We start from the raw sequence: 19,650 nt of genomic DNA on the forward strand, positions 1-19,650 counted from the left end.
TGCTACTCTGTTTTTAATTTAAATTTAACTAATATAAAGGTAGTTTTTGCAATGCTTGATAAAATTTACCACTCAAGATTATTTTAAGTGGTAAACGGGTTATCAGATTTATAATTTCGATCAAATGTGCCAACATAAGGCTCTATAATAAATAAAAAACTTACAAGGACATTTTTAATGTATTTGAAAAACTTATGTGTTGAAATAGCTATTTGTACAGATGGCACAATCCACAAAAGACCAACGTTAAAAAACCCCCACCCCAAACCACCTATTACATTCTTAAAGAAAGTGGGAAAATAGGTCAGTTTAATTTGATTTATTTAAGATATCAAATAGATTTCTTTTAAATTGTTTCGGTCTTCACAAAAATATTGGGTATCTGTAAAAATGGTAAAAATCCTATCATGACCCTGGTATTAAGATACACAGATGAGTGTATGTTTCATTTCCTTTACACATAGCGTTGAAGTGAATTTTGGTCAACTAGCATTATAACACTATGGCTTATTATGCGAAAGAGATATTCACTCAATTAGTTATAAATGTATTTTGGAGTGTGCAACACTTCCACATACAAATGGTCAGTATAATGTGGTGAGATCTTTAAAGATCATGCTTTGTGATCGGTTCTCACAGCTGGCGGATCAAGTGCAGCAGTTGTTCACCCTCCGGTACACACGAGGGCAGCACTGGGTTTGATATTTTCCTAGAGTTCCACCTTCGCTAAAAAAAAAAAAAAAAAAAAAAAAAAAAAATGGCGTCCTCCATGTCTCTCAGACGTGAACTGTGTTCTTTGGCAAGGATATTTAGTAGTTTCTCATATTTGGTACAGTAACCTTTGTGTTTTTTGCAACATTTTGAATGATTGTCCATCGTGACTCTATCAGTCAGGAGGAAGTTATCTTACTGTTTAGAAAATATCGCTATTGGATGACTGATGACAGGGGTGGCACGATAATTGTACGATAAACACAACTGCCAAATGTTTATTCATGTACCTCTATTAATTTCTTTACAGGGGCCGAGAGCTTCAGGTGCGTGTTCAGCTCACCGGAAATGTAATGTCATCAGGTAGGCAACATTGTTTTCCTCTGCACTGAAAACTACTAAACACCATCGCATGCTTTTACAACAACTCTTTTGAAATGTAATATTCAAGTGAAAATTATTAATGTTTCGATTGTTTTGTGGGCAGTTTTGTACATGTTTATACTTAGTAAAAATTATATCACATCCTGGAAATATTTTATTCCACATACAATAATTATACTGGCGCTATAAAAAGTGCTGTACATTTTTAATTGATTAAATGCAGAATTATTGCAGTCATAACTGGCGTTTTGTTTTTTTCTAGAGTGGTTGCAAGTGATCTCTAAATTATTGAAGTGGTATTGATGTTATTTCTTTTGACCATTAGGTTGGGTTAGGAGCTGAAATGAGAAGAACTGCTACTGTATATGATGTTTACTTTTTTGTAAAGTCAGAGATGAAATCTGTGCTGACACTGACAACATTTTACTCCATCTTTGCAGGTCCCATCTCCCTGTAAAGTCCAGTGCTTCTTTCCACACAGCAACAGTGTTTTTATCCACACCGTCATCAGTGAGTTCTCAATTTACTTATGTCCTGATATTAAATCAAAAGAAGCTCTTGCTCAGAAATGTGCTTACATATGATTTCTTCCAGATAACTGTCACAGAGGAGCCAGACACACTGTTTCAGAGGGTGTCACTGTTTGTCAAAGGACATGACCGGGCCGTGTTGGATAGCTACGAGTTCTTTGCCACAATGGCAGCCAAAGAACTTGGCATCAAGATCAACAAAGTGTGAGTAGCCAGGCTACTTTACATTTCAGAAGCAATGCCAGCTACGGCATTTATATTTATACATCTTTCTCATCAATGAGAGTACTTATATTTTTTTCTGTGTTTCAGTTATGAACCTCCCAAGGACATTGAGAGGCTTACACTCCTGAAGTCAGTTCACATCTTCAAAAAACACAGGGTCCAGTATGAGATGAGGACACACTACCGCTGCATTGAGGTGATGAGTCTGAATCAGGCCACCAACCTTTAAACAGAAATTTGTTGGAAAAAAGGCAGACCTCTTTTCACTCAAATCTACATTGTCCAAGGAGTTTTTATTGCATTCAGGAACTATATTAGAAACTTCAAACTGCATTTGTGATCTTCAGATTCAGAAAAATTCAGAATCACCTTTATTGTTATTACACAGGGTGCGCAATAAAAGTCGCTGTGCATGTCCAACACAGGGTTAGAAGACTAAATATACAATTAAAAGATATGCTGTTTATGGAAAAGCATTTATTAAACTGTAACAAAGAAATAATGAAAGCAGCAATCAAGGTGCAGGTTTGACCGTATGGTATGGCTGAAGCCATGTATTGGACTGAACATGGTTAGTGCTTTTAAATAGAATGCATTTGTTGCTTACCATTTTTTTGTTAGTGCACCTCCCCTTGAAACCCTTTTTAACCCTTCTGATTAGGAGCAAAAATAGATTTTCAGTGTTGCACCAGCATACTTAAAAATATTTAATATTTAGCTTTTAAGCATTTTTTATATTATGTTGGTTGGGGCTGTGGTTCCCAAACAAGGGGTGTAACCTCTAAATACACAGAGAGGTTGCGAGGTTACCCCTCAAAAAAAAAAAAAGTGTCACATTTGACCTTGAATTACAAATATATTCACATGAAAATAGTTCAGTTGAAAATGAAACCATAGTCATTTGGTTGAATTTGTGCTCAAATTAAAGTCATGTTAAAAAACCCTTAAATGTAAGTTTTCAAATGACAGAAACAATGTAGAAGTCCGCTGCTTTTGGAAAGACATGCACTGACATCACCTGTTTTTAATTCAGTGTGCCCACTCAGTGCTTCAGTCTGTAGACACTTTAAACCTTCATAAAGCCTCATAATGAATTATTTTGTTAAATGGTGTTTTTAGGATGTTGTGTTCCTTTATATTGTTCATATGCCAGTGTGGGAAAGGCCTCTTTTCTAGCTCACACAGCTATGTGCAACATGGTATGCTTTAACCAATTGCAGAGACAGTAGCGATTCAGTCTCCACTAGCTATTTTGGGGGTTCCAGACTGAAAAAGTTAGGTTTGATCAAGCCTCTAAGATACTGTGTGTTTCTGTTTCGTAGCTGTCTCATCTTACCGGCTCCACAGCACAGGTCTTCCTCGAATATGTCCAGAGAAACCTCCCTGAAGGTGTAGCTATGGAAGTGCAGAAGGTAGGCAACAGCAACAGTCCCACCTGCGTCTTTTGGTTGTACGTTCCAGTGACCTGATTCTAAGTAATACATATTTTTACTGTTATTGTCCCCAGACTGCCATGGAGAAGGTTCCAGATCACATCCATGAACCCATGTGGAAGGAGGACCCCACAGATGATAAGCCCAACCAGTGATGATTTAGTTCTTCTCAGACATCAGTGATACAGTTTGTGAAATGCAATATGAAAAATGCCATCTTTACATACAGCTGTAATTAAGTTTTGAATGGCTGATAATACAGATTTAGATGACCAATATAAAGTCAAACACCACGGTAAAAAATGGCAAACAATAAGAATAACTGTCCATTATAACTGTTATTTTATTTACTATTGTATTTTCAGTCTTTACTGTAAAAAACGGTGTTGAATGGTATTCTTTTTTTTTTGCAATAAATAATCTTTTTTTTCATTGACAACTCTACATCAGTCTTTTTTAGCTCTCTTATTAAGTTTTCTTCCATATAAAATACAATGTCATTGTTCTACTTGTTACAGTGGTTTTGGATTGTTCCTCGGTAGGTAGATATATATGCAATGACTTAATAATTATGCACCATTATTGACACCTTTCTCTCTAGCCATACTTAAAAGGAAACTTTTTTTTTTTTGTGTAAAATTCAGATGTAGAAATCTAGCAGTTTTTTGTATAGCATACATCTTAAATACTCAGTTATTCTAATGAAGTCAACATGTCACAGAAGGTTCCTTTTTATAAGCTGTCTTAAGAGGTAAATCACTGACAGGTTATAGAGTTTAATCCATTTCATCTCCCATAATGCTCATGAGTTCTGTTAAACATCAACAGGTTTCTACAGTTTAAAATTTTACTGTCTATAAACAACTGAGGGGCTTGAATTTCAGTATGGATTTATTTCTTCCCTGCAGAATCTAGAAATACACCTCCACTATTCAGACATTTACCTTCCTTTGTTGACAAAATTCAGTAAATATGAAATCCTTAACCTGTTCAGTACACCTAACAGAGTAAATAAAGCCTGACAAGTATCATTCCTAGTTTTTACACTTCGTTTATTCAGTGCACAACAGCATTTTGTAGCAGAATTAATTCACTGACAGCAAAAATTTAGCATGTCTCCGAAAATCTTTTTAGAGCGAGTTGAAACACAGCGTGTTTGGAGAATGAGTATAACAAGCGTTATATTACTTTCCAGTGGAATAAACATTTATAGTAATTACACACCGAGTTTAAAGTTTATGACAATTCCTGTTCCTTTAAGTTCACAGCAGAAAAAACTTCGATAGTTGTTTCTAATACCCATGATGTTTTTCATTTGAACCTGCATGGCTTACAGACCTGTTGATGGTTGACTTTTATGTATAAAAGCTTGTTTGGGTCTAACAAGTAACAGGCAATTTGATTCTTATAACTATCAGCTGATGATAGTGTGCCCTGTTGCCTTTTTTTGTAAAGCAGGCTGGTTCAGTGCACTGAGTCAAACTCCGCTCTGATGCTGTCAGAATATTATCAAGTTCTTTGTGCTTCTTAAAGCATTTCATTAAATGGCATAGTTTTAAAGTAGGCAGGTAGTAAATATGAAACTCACCTTGTGTGGTGTTTTTACCCAGGTATTACGACGTAAATTTATTGAGCCCAGTTCAGACTGAAGATCTGCGATGCATCAAGACTGTTTCAGAAAACTACAGGATACTGATTGGCCATCAATTGGCATGTTCCTATCTCTACAGCCAATCAGCATCTCAAGCCCAGCCTTAGAAATGGGTTACATTTCTAAGGCTGGAAATGTACATTCATACATCATTACTGTAACTATACAACTGACGATACTATTGTAAAAATTAAAGGGGTTATTTCTGCATAGAATTAGTGTGCCTTGAGGTTTAGGCTTGGTCTCAAGTGTGCCTTGGGCAAAAAGTTTGAAAAAAGTATTTGTTTATCAGTGGTTATAGCCTGCCTGCTGTGCTTTCTTTAGTTTGGGTTCACTCTTTTCATTAGAGACAGCTCTTTAAATGACCCAGCTGCTGTGGCAATGACAGAAATTGGCAAAAGATGGATTATCTCCAGCCTCAAGCTTCCTGGCTTTTGTGCTGAAGCACATAAATGATGGACTCACACCCCCAGTTTCATTAGTGTGAACTGACAGGCTTTCAGATCATTGCAGAGAGGCTTGTTGCAAGCAGTTGCAAGTTTCAACTCTGTGTTTCCTCTGAACTGGGCTTTACTTTTTTTTATAGGGTCATGAATAAACCAATAGAGAGCCAGATTATGCAACAATCAACTTAATTACTTCCAAGCAACCCAGACATTCTCCACACACAGTCACTCTGGTTGGCTTGTCATGTGCAAAGCTAACCATGACTGGTTGTTTTATTCAGACCTGATAATATTTTTAAAAGGGAATTAAATACAAGTGGAGCACACACATTCACAAATCAGACACATTTATTTAAGGAAACATGTTTAATATTGTTGGTGACATGCAATAATAAAATGCATTTGCTGACATTTTAATGACGTTACATACTGCAGCTTTAACCCTACAAACTACACAATACCATCCATATATAATACAGCAGTAATGACCCTGTTAGAATCTACAGTAGAAAAATTGAATTAAGCAATCCTTTGTATTAATGCTCATTCTTACCCTCTGCTTTCTGGGTCATTGTTAAAATATCTTTATGAAATCATATGTTGTAAAATATTGGTTTATGAAAATGTCTTTAACTGTATATTTCAGCACATTCCTGCTACCTACCCAAGTTTCACTTAATGTCTGGTATTATTCAAATAAAAAAGCTTATCTGGGAATTATTAAAAGTTTAAGTACCATAACTTGTTTACCTGCAGTGGCCTGTTTTTCGCCTCCTTCCATCCTGAAAGACAGAAATTCTCCAGGCATCAGAGAGGGAGGGGTCTAGGGATTTAAGACACAAGAGGAGGCTCACCTTTTCAAGTGAAGTCTAGGACCTCAGGTGTCACACCACTGGTGAAGGAGGGGAGAGATGTGAGGGAGGGCCTGGGTTCCTGCAGCCTGGGAGGTTAACTGTACTGTGTGCCCCCCCTTCAGGAGACAACAACAGTCAGTCTGTTACAATCAACCAAAGAAGGGACAGAACAAGAAGGGACTGCAGAGACTGAAAAGGCAGCAAAATGTATTGAAAGTGCTGAAAAGAAAGACAGACAGAGGAGAGAGAGAAAGAGGGCAACACCCGTCTCTGGCTAGTTTATACAAGAGGCTAGCTGTCAAGTCTGCAGCCATGTATGAGTATTCTGTGGAGTATTTTTAGCTGGGAAGATAGAGGCTCTTTTACTCACAAGTATAGACAATTTCCTTTTTGTGCAAGCACTTCACAAAGTGTTCAGAATAAATGCCTCTTTATGGGACTTAACTTTTGCATTACAGCAGAGCTTTGTTTTTACTTACATATGTAGTAAGTTCGAAGCATCAGGTTATGAAAATTGATAAGGGTGCACCAATCTGATGCAAACTCCAGCTTATGGATCTATTCCATATGACAATGAGTACGTTTACATGTACATCATACACTGATCATTACTGATTTTCTGGAGTCACCTGATGACTCAAGTAGTTATGTAAACAAACAGTACAATCTGATGATTTATCAGATAAAGACCATTATCTGATTATGAAAAATTGGATATCTTAACAATGCTTTGCCTTGTATTGATCTGTCTTATTAAGCGCGTGTATATTGTGTAATATGGTTTCTTTTGTTCTAATGCATCTGTACATGACAAAAATATGTGAGCGGAAGAAGACAAAGAAATACCAAATGGCAAGCTGCAGCAAGGATATTGGTAAGCAGTTTTTTTTTTAATCTAAAATGAATTTAATACTCTACGAAAGGAGGATGTTCATCTCCTTGGGAGGAAATGCAGAAATGGTGAAATAATTGGTGTTGATGAAAATGGTCATTGTAGGGTTTACAAGCATAGAATAGGTATAGAATAGATTCACTGCAGCTGGAAATCATGTAGACTTGCTTATTATAATGCTAAGTGATAAAACTACATGAGATTAACTTTAAATAACTGATGCGGAGAGCTAAAGCAGCTAATGGTAGCTGTGCAGCTAATGATCCAGGACTGACCACTGCTTGATGCATCTGCATGCCAAAAGTGAAGGCTGCATGAAGGAAAAAAAGTTTGAGTTTGACTAAAAACATGATCATATAAAAAGTTTTTCTGATAATTCATTAGTGATAAATGTGATCATGTAAACATACTCATTTATTTAAACTGTTTGTGTTTTATCTACTCACTTTTATGTCATACATCAGCACTGCCAGTTCGCTTAGGAAGAGGATGATTCTCCCCAGTCCTGCATGCACAATGCCAAAGGAGCAGCTTCAGATTTAAACTTTGCACAACTCAAATATAAATTAATAACTTGTGAAGATCTCTTGGATTTTGTCTGTTTTGGTGCTCACTGTGGATAGAGTAATACCTTTCATCTCTCTGCTAGTCTTGTCTTAGGCATCTGTAAGCAGTGTTCTCATACAAAAAAGATCATACCCAAACAGTCAAATATTTGCTGTGAAAAATGTAAACATAGGCTGCTACGGCAATTTCAAATATTCATGAATAACTTCATAAAATGTTCTTTTTAATAACTCCTGATAATCTTTTATTTTGCTAATTTCAGTTGAAAACTCTTCACAGCAACGTTATGAGCACAATTTAACAAAATGTCTATTTTAAAAATCTACCAAATTTATGTTGAGAGATTTGTTCATTTCTGGATAGATTTTTCTTTTTAATTAAGCCTAATGACTCCTTACAAATAAAGGAACTATCCAAATCTCGTCCATACAGTGAAATGTACCATTTTAATAAAAAAAAAAAAAAAAAAAAAGATAATCTGTCTAGATAATCAGGACAATAAGACAGATACTCTGGGTGGTTTTATCAGTGAATCCTTAAAAAAAAAAATAAAGATAATGCATTCAAAAGCCTGAAAAGCCTTTAAAATATCTTTTAATATGGTGTCAATTTAATTCAGAGTTTTGACATTGTCTTGTGCAACAAAAAAAAAAAAAATCAACTTATAAAAATCCTTACTAGATGATTCATCACTGGTGTCTGTGACTTCATATGCTACAAGCTGTTAAATCAGTATACAAATATTAACATGTAAAAATTGTTCAAGTAAAAACATACTGAAATCCTTTAATAATTGAATTTTAAATTACTGGCAATATTTCTTTATAGTAGCAAAAAAATGGAAGTCCTTGGTCCTATCAGAGTGTTTATCCTTTGAAAATGATGTCCTCCTTTTAGACATGCTACCACTTTACTTTTCATTCCCTTTTAGTGAATGAGTTTGTAGTCCTCCATTCAAACAGGCATGTTAAAATTAACAGTAATGTAACTGAGTAAGTAAAATTCATTTTATCCAGGTCTCTCGAGCCCTATTGTCAGCCCTCAGAAAGACTATACAAATATATAACATATCAAGAATCCACTTCATTTTAAATTCATTCAGGGCTCATGGTCCTCCGCTCTCATTTAAACTTGTCAATAAAAAGAAGTGCATCTTTGCAGCAGTCTTAACATGAATGAGAAGTTCACTTTTCAAATACAAACTAAAAGGTGTTACTGTGACACTGCAGGTCAATCTCATACATAAATTACAGCTTTGTTGCATGTGATGATGACAACTCTTAGGCTTGCTTGTGAATGAACAAAAAAGAGAAGTTGAGTTTATTTTTTATTTTATTTTATTTTTTTCTCCACGACTACGTCATATGTATTGACGGTTTTCATAAAACACATTCACAGGTTCACAAAAGTTATGTTAATGACAGTGAATTAAGATTTTATAACACTTCAAACAAATGTAACACAGTAAAGAGTAATTCCTTATCCTTAACTGAAGAAAATGCTAATGGAATTTTCTTTCCTTTTTAAAAGCTACTAAATATATGTTTGCTATCTTAATCATTTATAATGCCTTTTCCTTTTATCATTACACAAAAGTTTGCTGGAGACAACCATGAATGTTCCAAACAGCAAAAATCATAACTTAAAATAGCTGCACATTAATGATATATATAATAAAAAATTAAATACTCATGAATACTTGACAAGTGGAATATTGTATTTTTCTTGAAAAATATGAATGTGTTAACAATATTTGCTGCACTGCTTGGTGAGGTTATAAAACAGAACTATTTCCATGTAACAAAAGGAAAAGTTAGGGAGGTCCAAGATCTGCTAAACTAAAGGAGTGGTGCTTGAGGGCTGTTATGCACTCTTTTATTAAATTATCCCCACCTTAAAATAAGCACTGTCACCCATTTATTACTCTTATAAAAGGATCTGGAACATTTCTTAAGGCTCACAGGGTGACTTTAACAAGAACCACATTACATTTGATAAATTTTAGCAAGAATCCCCCCCTTTTGAGGAAAACTTTTTCTTAACCATGTCAAATAGTTCCTGCTGTACCAACAGTGTTTCTTTAACATATAAAACAGAATGGGAGAATGCCTTTACATCGTTTAAAGTTGTTTCCTCAGTTTCACATATTCTCTTTGCTAGGAGACAAAATCAATAAGCAGACATTTGGCCACAGAGTATGCCATGGAGATACTCAGAGACTTTGAATGTATGACACAAAATTAAGGGGCATTTAGTTTACTGCACCACTGATAGGCCCCTTCTACATTAACAGTGCTTTGTTATTGTTTTTAGGGCAGGCTGTGTTAAAAGCGTCGGCCACCAGGGGGCCCTGGCCACCTCTGGCCTCTGCCAGGTGGGGGGTGAGGCGGAGGAGAGACCGGTCCATTGTGGTAGCTGTGTAAAAGGATAAAATCACACATTGGATTTCTTGGCTTTGGCCATAAGAGGGCACACTCTGATAAGAGCAGCCAGCTGAAGTATTAAAGACAGGGATGTGATCCCCTCTCAGTTACTGTGTATCCTTAAATGGCAAAATACAGAAGTTATCTTTTGTAAAGTCATTAGTTCATGCACCATTTAAAAATCTGCTTTCAAGCAAGTGAGAAGTGTATTTCATCTTTATTTATAAGTTAATCTTTGACTCAGAACTTGCTGTACTAAAATGAACTATTTGGGCAAAAAGCTACATTGTATCTTATTTTTGATAGAAAAACTAAAAGAAAAGTGACTACTAGAGGACACTTTAAAGTGAAGGAGATTAAGCTATAAAGAGGCTTAGGAGAAAAGGGACAGAAAGACTGTACATTGCGTCACAACCCTCAGTCTTTTGGCTTGCAGTTTATGGTGTTTGTATCAGAGATTTAAAGGAATAAAACGGACGTAAGCATGTCTAAACTGCTTACTGTCTACAAGTCTAAGAAGTGTGCAAGAAAAGGGCCGAGAATTGTGACATGCAAAGCGTTAGCATGAAATTAATATTCAAAGAACTCTTACCCCGCAGGGCCACGAGGGCTGAAGTGGCGTGGTGGTCCGGGGGGTGGCATACCACGTCCTCGGGGGTGTGGAGGACGCCCTCTGAACCTAGGATGACCTGGAGGTGGGGGTGGAGGGGGTCCGTGTCTACAGTGCAATGACGACACAGTGGTTTTATGCACATTTTGAGTCAGAGGAAGCCAGTAATGGAAAAACAAACTGCTTAGGTTTACGTAATCTCAGTTAAGGGACAACACAAATTTTATCTCAAAGTTGGTGATACATTTTAAAAAAACATGCAGGTGATAACGTGCTCAATAGTAAAGGAAAAATGTACTGCTTCATCTTAATGTAATCACAAATATAAATCTATTTAGTACAACAAACACAACTTTGGCTTTTGTCAATCTCTGCAATAATCTTTTGTCTCTGTGAAGGTTACCTAGGCATAGGTGGGAATGGGCTTCTCAGGTGCATGGGGGGTGGTGGGGGAGGAGGGGGAGGGGGAGGTGGGCCCATGCCCATTGGTCTAGGCCTGCCTCGATGTCCTCTTACATCTGGGTAGGGTCTCATCCTGCTCATTCCTCTGCAGGGCAAGGGCAGGAAATTCATTTTAACAAAACAAGAAAGCATTCACAATGAATTACTGCACATATTAAGGGTGCTTCATATCATGTGCATTCAAATACCAGTACCTCATGGGTGCAAATCCATTCATTGGCCCATGTTTCAGTCGACCCCTCTCATTTCCAGGTGGTCCAAACCCTTTCATCATGCCACGCCCACCACGCATGCCACCTCGGTTCATCCTGCCTCCTCTGCCTCTGCCTCTAAACCCACGACCTCTGAGGAGACAAAAGTAAAATTGTGAAGAAACTGCCAAAGTTGGGAGTTTAGCTTTAACCCTGTTAATCTGTATCTATGGTCAGTTTGATTTTAAAACTATGTAGAAATCATCCAAACAGTAACATTTACAGAGCGCTGTTTACAATCCAAATTCAAGACTTAGTCGTACAGAGAAGATAATAGCAGCACAAGACCAGAATAACACTCAGCATATTTTTATTAGAGAGATTTCACAATGGCCGCTGGCAACAACTCCTTATTTTCACCTTAAAAATATTATGTGACGAGAAACACAACACTGGACTATTAGGAACCAGAAGACCAACCTAGCTTTGTTGTCCATTACTGGTTTCCCAGATTCCTCCTTGGAAGTTTTTGAAGTTTCTGTCATCTTTTCTTCTGTGTCTGCATCCATCTGCAAGGATGCAGGTCCATATTTATATACAGCACTGTGTCACCATGGCAACATCTTTGTGCGTTTGTATTTTATAAAAATAGAACTCTTAAACTTCCCACATACAAACATGAGAGAAAAATCAAATGCTTAAAAGAGTTCTATTTACAAAATTACTGATCTGAACTAAAAAAATAAGGCACTTTGCCAGTTTAAAAATAAATTCATGCAGAAATAACATGCAGGATCCCTGCAGCTATAGGGTAATCAAGCATGATGTTAACAAATGGTAACCTCATTTCAAAATGTGTATTTAATATGTAGAAAAATTTGTTCTCAAGTCGTTCCTGTAAACCTCATTTGGCACGTTATACACATGAGCCGTCTTGAAAACACTGTGAAGCACATTTTAGTTTTAAGATGTTAGATGTGATTTCAAAATTCCAGCTCTCATGTAAATTTAATCAAAGGGATACAAATTGAAAACAGTTTGCAATACTGGTAGTTCATAATAGGCCTACTTGTTTTTTCAGGAAAAGGTGCATTTCTACATAATGGAAACGAAAGGCATCTTTTAGCTGACCATCTTAATTTCTGAATATTATCAAGGGAGCAACTGGACTCGTCTCTCCTCCAGAAGCCTTCCTGAAACATCTTTAAGAACCTCAATCAAGTTCAGATGCCCCCTTAACGAAGATTTGGATAACCATGACCTGGATGAATGCGAAACTACACAGATGACTTACTTGACGACTAATCTCTCTATTGTTACAGACTGTTGCATTATTAATCCAAATAAAGAACTGCCAGTACCTTTATTAAGTAACTGACATTCCTTCCCCAAGTCTTCCATTTTTAATTGGATAATTAATGATTGAATAGCCAATGAAATAATTTAATACTTGTTTTTTCATAATGTGACATATGGCAGTTAACTCAGCAGATATCTGACATGTGAAACCTCCATGTTGCATTCACTGCATTGCTCAATCGCAGGGTGTGACAGAGTGTGTGCATGCCTTATGCTGAAGCAGGTGACAAGTTTGAAAGTTAGCACAAACAACTGCAAGGCTGAGCTCATGGTAGGAAATGTATTAGTAGTCTTAAAGCCAACATCACTGCTGTTGAACTCCTTAGCAATAATTTTGATATAGGAGAAGGAACAGAAGTGGGTGGGCACAATGAGGAAGCTGCCATGAACATATGTAGTTAATCTGTGTTTTTAGATCACTTATGAAACATAAGTCATGGGAGCAAACACCTAAAAAACACAGAACTGAAAGAGAACTGACTAGCTTCTCTATAATCAAAAATCCAAGAATAACTATGAGAATAGGGAGCAAGAAAATGGCTAAATTACCATTTTTAATAGTCTGCAAAAGGGATGCTTAGATAGCAATCCCAGTATCAGGTATCAGCAGCATCAGTGCAGATACCAACCCTAAGTATTCACACTTATACTCATTAAACATAGCAGATACTGGACCAAGTATTATTTTAAAGCATGTAGTTGGCCTTCATTTGTGTTTGTAGCCAAAGTTGGAGCCATGTCTGCAGTTTAGTGATATCTGAACATAGTGGACGAGAATTAGAACTATGAACCAAGAAATTGTCAGGTAGAGGGATGAAGAACATCTGATCAAAATAAAATGAACATCAAAAATAATTTTAAGAACGGTCATGGTATTAAGAAGTACTCATGTTTGTACTCTGTATTGCTGGGTACTCAAATGTAAGTACTTGTACTCAAACTCTTGGTGAAATGTTAAGGATCTTTATAAAATATAAGCATAACACACTACCCCAAAATGGTGGTGCTAAGGTAAATGTAAATAATTAAAAAAAAAAAAAAAAGCCTGTAGCATCAAATTTAAAACTGGCTTATAATTTTCCCCAAAATGTTTAAATTCTTAGTTTCAACTTCTGATATATTGTCTTCTTTCTATTTTTTGATTGGAGTCTTCTTTGTGGTGCTAATTATATTTTATGCTTTACTAATTATATTAAATTTAACACATTATTTTCGAGTTTATAAACACAATGTCCAAACTTTTGGGAAAAAAGATTTCCGGTGCTATAAGAGTTAAATTTTGAGCCCTTCATCAGCATGCACATTATTCCACATTTTGGTTCTTTAAAGCACACCCTATAGTCCAAAACAACTAGAAATGACTGTTTTGGGTTATTTGTTATCCGATGAACCCCGTGTTTTGGCAATTTTGCATATTGTTCTGATTTGCATATTCATATTATAGCTGGGCAATTAACTGAAATTTTGATGAAATCGCAATATGTCCTACTGCAATTTTCAAATAGAAGAAGGTGCAATATTTATTTAACCTGGGTGTGTTTCAAAATACCAGTTTGCTACATTTATGAGACAGAGAACACGTTGCATGATGCTCTGTGTATACTGTATCATGCAAACATTAACGTGCTAATTTTCTGTAGAGTAATTTGCGACGAAATATCAAACAAAATATAAATACAAGTTCCTTGTTGTTCAGCCTTTGTTTAATCAACCAAATATTTAGTTCATCATAATATAAAATGACTGATTTCTTGTTTGTTGGGAAATTCATTAAATGAGTAAAATAATTCACCCAAAGTAGTATGAGGAAAATATATATCTTTCCTATATTGGGTTACACTTAACCTTTCTCCCTACTGTGGTTTTACAGTTGTAGTTTATGCTATTTTTCATTTACACATTAAAGTATACCATACAATGGAGGACAAACACACGGTGGATAAAGCAGAGCCATTTCCACTGCTGCATAAACCCATGAAACTACAAATGTACCGGCTGTGATGGCCATCACATTCACACATAATGTCACGGTGCCATTTCAAAGTAACAACAGCTTTCAGAGCTAAAGCACGTCAAGCGTCATGGAAACATTTTTATCCTGCTCCTGCTGTGTTCAAAGATGTGTGAGCTCTTAAAAGTAAACCCTAGACGAACAGAAGGGACCAGCGCAACAAATGCGCTTCAAACGCATCGCTTTAGAAGTCAATAAAACGCACTGAGGAGCCAATGTTTAGCCCCGCTAGCTAGCTAAGCTATTGTGCATGATGGGCCCCGTCTAATTCTTGGGCAGAACATAAACGAGCTGCCCGGTAAATAATGTGTTATGTAAATAAAAAACATCCCTACACTTTAAACAGGAATTCAAAGCTCGCATACACGGCTTTTTATGTGGGAAAAATCGAGTAAACAAGCACATTAACACGTTTGAATTAAACGTTGGTCGTGTCTAAAAGGGGCGTTACTATCAAACGTTTGGTGAAATGAAGAGATTGATTTACTTACTTGAGTTGGTGATGCAAGCGAGGTAGATTCAAAACTAAAATAAATTTCGTATTTGCTAAGAAAATAAAAAATATATTCGTAAAAAATAAAAAAAAATGTACAAAACTTCCTATAAGCCCATTAAGCTCCTCCGCGTTTGAAATGGCGGCTTCTTCAGACTAGACTCAGCCCAGGTTGGGATTTCTTTGTGAGAAAAACAGTATGTTAACGATCACGCCCACCGGTGGAATGCCGGTGTCTGATTGGCCATTCGATACGCTCATTTAGTTCCCGTTTGATTTTCTGGCTTTCTTATTGGAGGTAAATATTGACGTACTGTTCTTATTTGCAGCTCAGCTAGAAAATGGATCATTGGGTAACCAGGCCACAAGTTTAGCAAATTATAAAAACGCTAATTAACCGTCAAAACCAAAGTGTATCTGCAAATATGCGTAAAACTACCAAATGTAGGATCTAAAGGGGTTCTCTTGTAGTACAAACATGTTTAAAAACGCCTAATATCCTCTTAATTGAGGGGAATAAAAGTCAGAGAAACGGGTAGCATTTACAAAATAAAAAGGGATTTTTATTTCACAGCTTTCCCTACAAACCTTTAAACTATCAAGCAACAATTTTATTTCTTAAATTTGCCAGCAACCAAAGTACAAGACATCAAAAACAGCAACGGCATTTAAAGGGCTGTCATAATCAATTATTAAACATGAATACCTGCTGGATTCTTTAACAGAAAAGGTGTATTTTGTACCCACCAAAATACCATCAGCGAAACAAACACATAAACTGAAAATTACATTTCCAAACCTTCAGGCTTATTCGTGTTGCCATAAAGGTAGCCTTACATACAAAAATAAATGCCAAGTGCCCACTAAAAATAATATTTACATCAGATGAAGGGCAAAACAGGAGGAAAATATGACATGAAATCTAAATATTAAGTTATTTTAAAGATGTTGCACAGCTCAGAGACAGACAACCAGGATATCAACCCCATCAAATGTCCAGCCTGGAGTTGCGTAAACGTGGTCCGTCTGCGTCCGTCACGCGCGGCTCAGAATGTCTGAAAGCTGGTTTATGTACTCAATTGTGTATTTGAGGGTTTGTATTTTGGTCAAGGGTTGGCCTCTTTTGCTGTAGTCCGGTGGCAGGTAGTCCCGAAGCTGGTGGAGAGCCTCTGCGAGACTTCTCATGCGCATCTTCTCCCTCTCGCTGGCCTTCATGCGCCTTTTGGTGGACATCTTGGGTTTGTTTGTCCTCTGCGATGTCGAAGCTGCTCTTCGTCCCGAGAATCCGCAGGAGAAATCTGTTATCTCCTGATGCCCGCTGTGATAGCACATCTCCGGTGAGGAGCACATGGAGTCGATGGAGGACTCCGGCGAAGCTGACTGAAGCGAGTCCTGCTCTTCTCCAAAAGCGCTCTCGTGGCTCTTCCACTCGGACAGCATTTCAGCCGTAACACGGTCCAGGTCCATGTTAGAAATATTCCGAGGCTTCCGGACACAGAAAAGGCGACATGGAGAGTCAGGTTGTGTGGAGGCGATTGTAGCCAAAGCGTTTTTATACAGAAGTGGATCTCCGGAGGTTTATGGGTTCACAGCTCAGGCGAAAAAAAGTTCAAAGAAATCCTCAAGTGCCAAAATGCGACCTTCCCGAAGGACGTCGTTCGTTATCACTGGGGTGTGAATAAGGCTAAATAGGCGGTTAATGTGATAGAAAGAAAAATAATTAGATTCCTTTTGTGGGGAAATACGCTTTAAAGTCTGCACGGGAACAATTATCAGTTTGATGTGATTTGTCTAATGAAGGATTGAGAGGATGCTGTTTCACCTGAGACCTTCACACCTCTGTGGCAAGTCAGCCCTGCATGTGTCTTCAGTCTGGAAATCACAATATCGAGAAAAGACTGTTTATGTCATTCAGAAAACGACCAGAGCCAATTAATTCTTAATTTTGGTGTGTTGTATACCCAAAAATCAGGGACCAGTAGCCTATTAGCAGACAGAGCCAAAATAACTGAACTGCTCCTGCACTGGTTCTTAAGCTGTTTTGCCTTAAAGCTCCACCGGGGAATTTATCTTTACAAAAGTAGTTGTTTTTTCAACAACAAATCTTATTGTATACTATCTTTGAAAAGTCAAATGAATCACTTTGCCAAATTGCATGATAGCTTTTGTAAAGAAAAGGCTGCTGGTGATGCTCATCTCCTTCTCTGACACCTACAGCAGCAGTGTTTTTGGCATTGAAAATGACTGCAAAGAAATACTCAATTTTTGTGCTCATATTTTTGCTTGGCTTTGTAGTTCATAGGAAGGAATTACTATGAGTTTCATCAAGTTCTAAAGCTAGTAAATACCTCCACACAGGAGCTTTAAAAGTAAATAAAACCTTCCATATCACAGCCTGTTTCCACTTTAGTCGATCCTGTCTGAAGCATTCCCTATCAGTCATTGTTTGCATGATAAATAAGCAACATATCCTGGTAGACAAGTTGATTTGGAAGCTGAAAACTGTCAGATTTAATACGTTTTAAGAGGCAGCAGTAGGTCTGACTTGTTATTTGGGTAGAGGATGCAGCTGTCACCAAGCTCCTGCCAGACCTTTCATGTCTGAAAAGGTGTGTAAGGCCTCACTCATGATCAAGGGGACCAACGCTGGAAGGTTGTAAAACCAACTGCTCTGTGTGTCCTGTTTAGCTTCTCTCTGACAGGTTACTCATCACTTAGCATAGGAACACACAAACAGCACTGGGAGAAAACAAGCACATGTGGTGCCTTTAAAGTGGCATGAGAACAATGCTAATCCACAACCTTAGTCTCTGATTTACATGAGCAGATCTGTCAGGGGTCAAAGCAACAGGTTTCAAAAAAATGTTTACTTAATCCCATAAGCAGTGTAAAAATATGAAATCTCTTAAAAAATACAAAAAACATTGAGTATAATATCCTTATTTTTCCCTCTAACTTAGCTTTTTTGCCCCAAGGTCAAATTAATAGCTCCCTCACCATTGTTAAATACATTTAAAAGTGTTTGTGCACAGCTTCCTCACCAAGGGGGACATCTCAGCTGAGCTAATCATCATTAACACAACAAATTTAAGACTAGCTTCAACTTTGAAACAATGTCAAATGACTAGGAGTGATGTTTTGAATATCTGTACTGCTGGAGGTGGATGCACATCTCATCTTCTAGTGTGATTTTACCTTTATACAACTAGTCAATGACCAAAGTAAAGAGGAAAACAGTGGAAGGTAAAAAGCATTTTCAAACTCCAACATTTTATATAGTTCTACATTTTAACTGGAACCGACCATTTCTTGCTCTCTTGCACTACTTTGTGTCTGGTCACTACAAACCAACATTTGATTTTCAAGTTTAAATTCATCAAGCTACGAGTCAAATACGAGACGTTTGTAATTCAGATGTAATAATTAGATTAATAAGACAAAGTGTCGTGATGTTTATGTACTCTATCCAGACTATCTGGCTCAAGCAGAGCGATACATACTAGTGCATCTCAAAAAATTAGAATATCATAAAAAAGTTCCATATTTCTTGTCACTCATTTCATAAAGTGAAACCCACATATTATATAGACTTGTTACATATAGAGTGAAGTATTTCAAGCCTTTATTTCTTGAAATTTTGATGATTATGGCTTACAGATAAGAAAATCCAAAATTCAGTCCCTCAAAAAAGTAGAATATTGTGAAAAAGTTAAATATTGGAGAGTCATGGTGTCACACCCTAATCAGCTGATTAACTCCAAACACCTGCAAAGGTTTCCTGAGCCTTTAAATGGTCTCACAGTCTTGGTCAGTAGGCTACACAATCATGGGGAAGACCGCAGACTTGACAGATGTCCAGAAGACAGTCATTAACACCCTCCACAAGGAGGGTAAACCACAAAAGGTCATTGCTAAAGAAGCTGCTTGTTCACAGAGTGCTGTATCCAAGCATATTCAGAGAAAGCTGAGTGAAAGGAAAAAGTGTGGTAGGAAAAGGTGCACCAGCATAAGAGATAACCGCAACCTTGAGAGGATTGTCAATCCAAATCCAATTTGGGGGAATTTGGGGGAACTTCATAAGGAGTGGACTGAGGCTGAACTGAGGCACAGACCAATAGACATGGACTACAAATGTGGCATTCCTCGTGTCAAGCCACTCCTGAACCAGAGACGTCAGAAGCGTCTTACCTGGGCTGCGGAGAAAAAGAACTGGACTGTTGCTCAGTGGTCCAAAGTCCTCTTTTCAGATGAAAGAAAATTTTGCATATCATTTGGAAATCAAGGTCCCAGAGTCTGGAGGAAGAGTGGAGAGGCACAGAATCCACATTACTTGAAGTCCAGTGTGAGGTTTCCACAGTCAGTGATGATTTGGGCTGCCATGGCATCTGCTGGTGTTGGTCCACTGTAT

At 37.2% G+C, this 19,650-nt stretch overlaps 3 protein-coding genes across 5 annotated transcripts; 1 reads left to right on the top strand and 2 right to left on the bottom strand.

Annotated features, from left to right (window-relative positions):
• Positions 1-754: 754 nt before the first annotated feature.
• On the top strand, positions 755-3,727 carry mrps10 (mitochondrial ribosomal protein S10). Its single transcript, XM_041805763.1, has 7 exons — positions 755-829; positions 1,022-1,074; positions 1,536-1,605; positions 1,690-1,829; positions 1,938-2,046; positions 3,173-3,262; positions 3,358-3,727. Exons 1-7 carry the CDS (start codon positions 758-760, stop codon positions 3,436-3,438), a joined length of 615 nt encoding a protein of 204 aa, XP_041661697.1. The 5' UTR covers positions 755-757; the 3' UTR covers positions 3,439-3,727.
• Positions 3,728-5,750: 2,023 nt separating this feature from the next.
• si:ch211-51e12.7 (uncharacterized protein LOC336335 homolog) lies at positions 5,751-15,411 on the bottom strand. Of its 3 annotated transcripts, none has more exons than XM_041805910.1 (6): positions 15,241-15,411; positions 11,860-11,948; positions 11,383-11,532; positions 11,130-11,273; positions 10,709-10,834; positions 5,751-6,350 (listed from the first exon to the last, which is right to left on the bottom strand). In XM_041805910.1, the coding sequence occupies exons 2-6, from the start codon at positions 11,946-11,948 to the stop codon at positions 6,329-6,331; spliced, it is 531 nt and encodes a 176-aa protein (XP_041661844.1). In that variant the 5' UTR covers positions 15,241-15,411; the 3' UTR covers positions 5,751-6,328. The 3 variants fall into 3 exon arrangements, with proteins under 3 accessions (XP_041661844.1, XP_041661843.1, XP_041661845.1); XM_041805909.1 differs by lacking the exon at positions 5,751-6,350 and adding an exon at positions 9,013-10,108; XM_041805911.1 differs by lacking the exons at positions 5,751-6,350; positions 11,860-11,948 and adding an exon at positions 9,013-10,108.
• A 418-nt stretch (positions 15,412-15,829) lies between these two features.
• Positions 15,830-17,204, bottom strand: msgn1 (mesogenin 1). Its single transcript, XM_041805847.1, has one exon. It carries the CDS (start codon positions 16,707-16,709, stop codon positions 16,278-16,280), a length of 432 nt encoding a protein of 143 aa, XP_041661781.1. The 5' UTR covers positions 16,710-17,204; the 3' UTR covers positions 15,830-16,277.
• Positions 17,205-19,650: the final 2,446 nt, after the last annotated feature.

This window comes from Cheilinus undulatus, linkage group 14, assembly GCF_018320785.1.
Source record: "Cheilinus undulatus linkage group 14, ASM1832078v1, whole genome shotgun sequence".
NCBI classification, from domain to species: domain Eukaryota; kingdom Metazoa; phylum Chordata; class Actinopteri; order Labriformes; family Labridae; genus Cheilinus; species Cheilinus undulatus.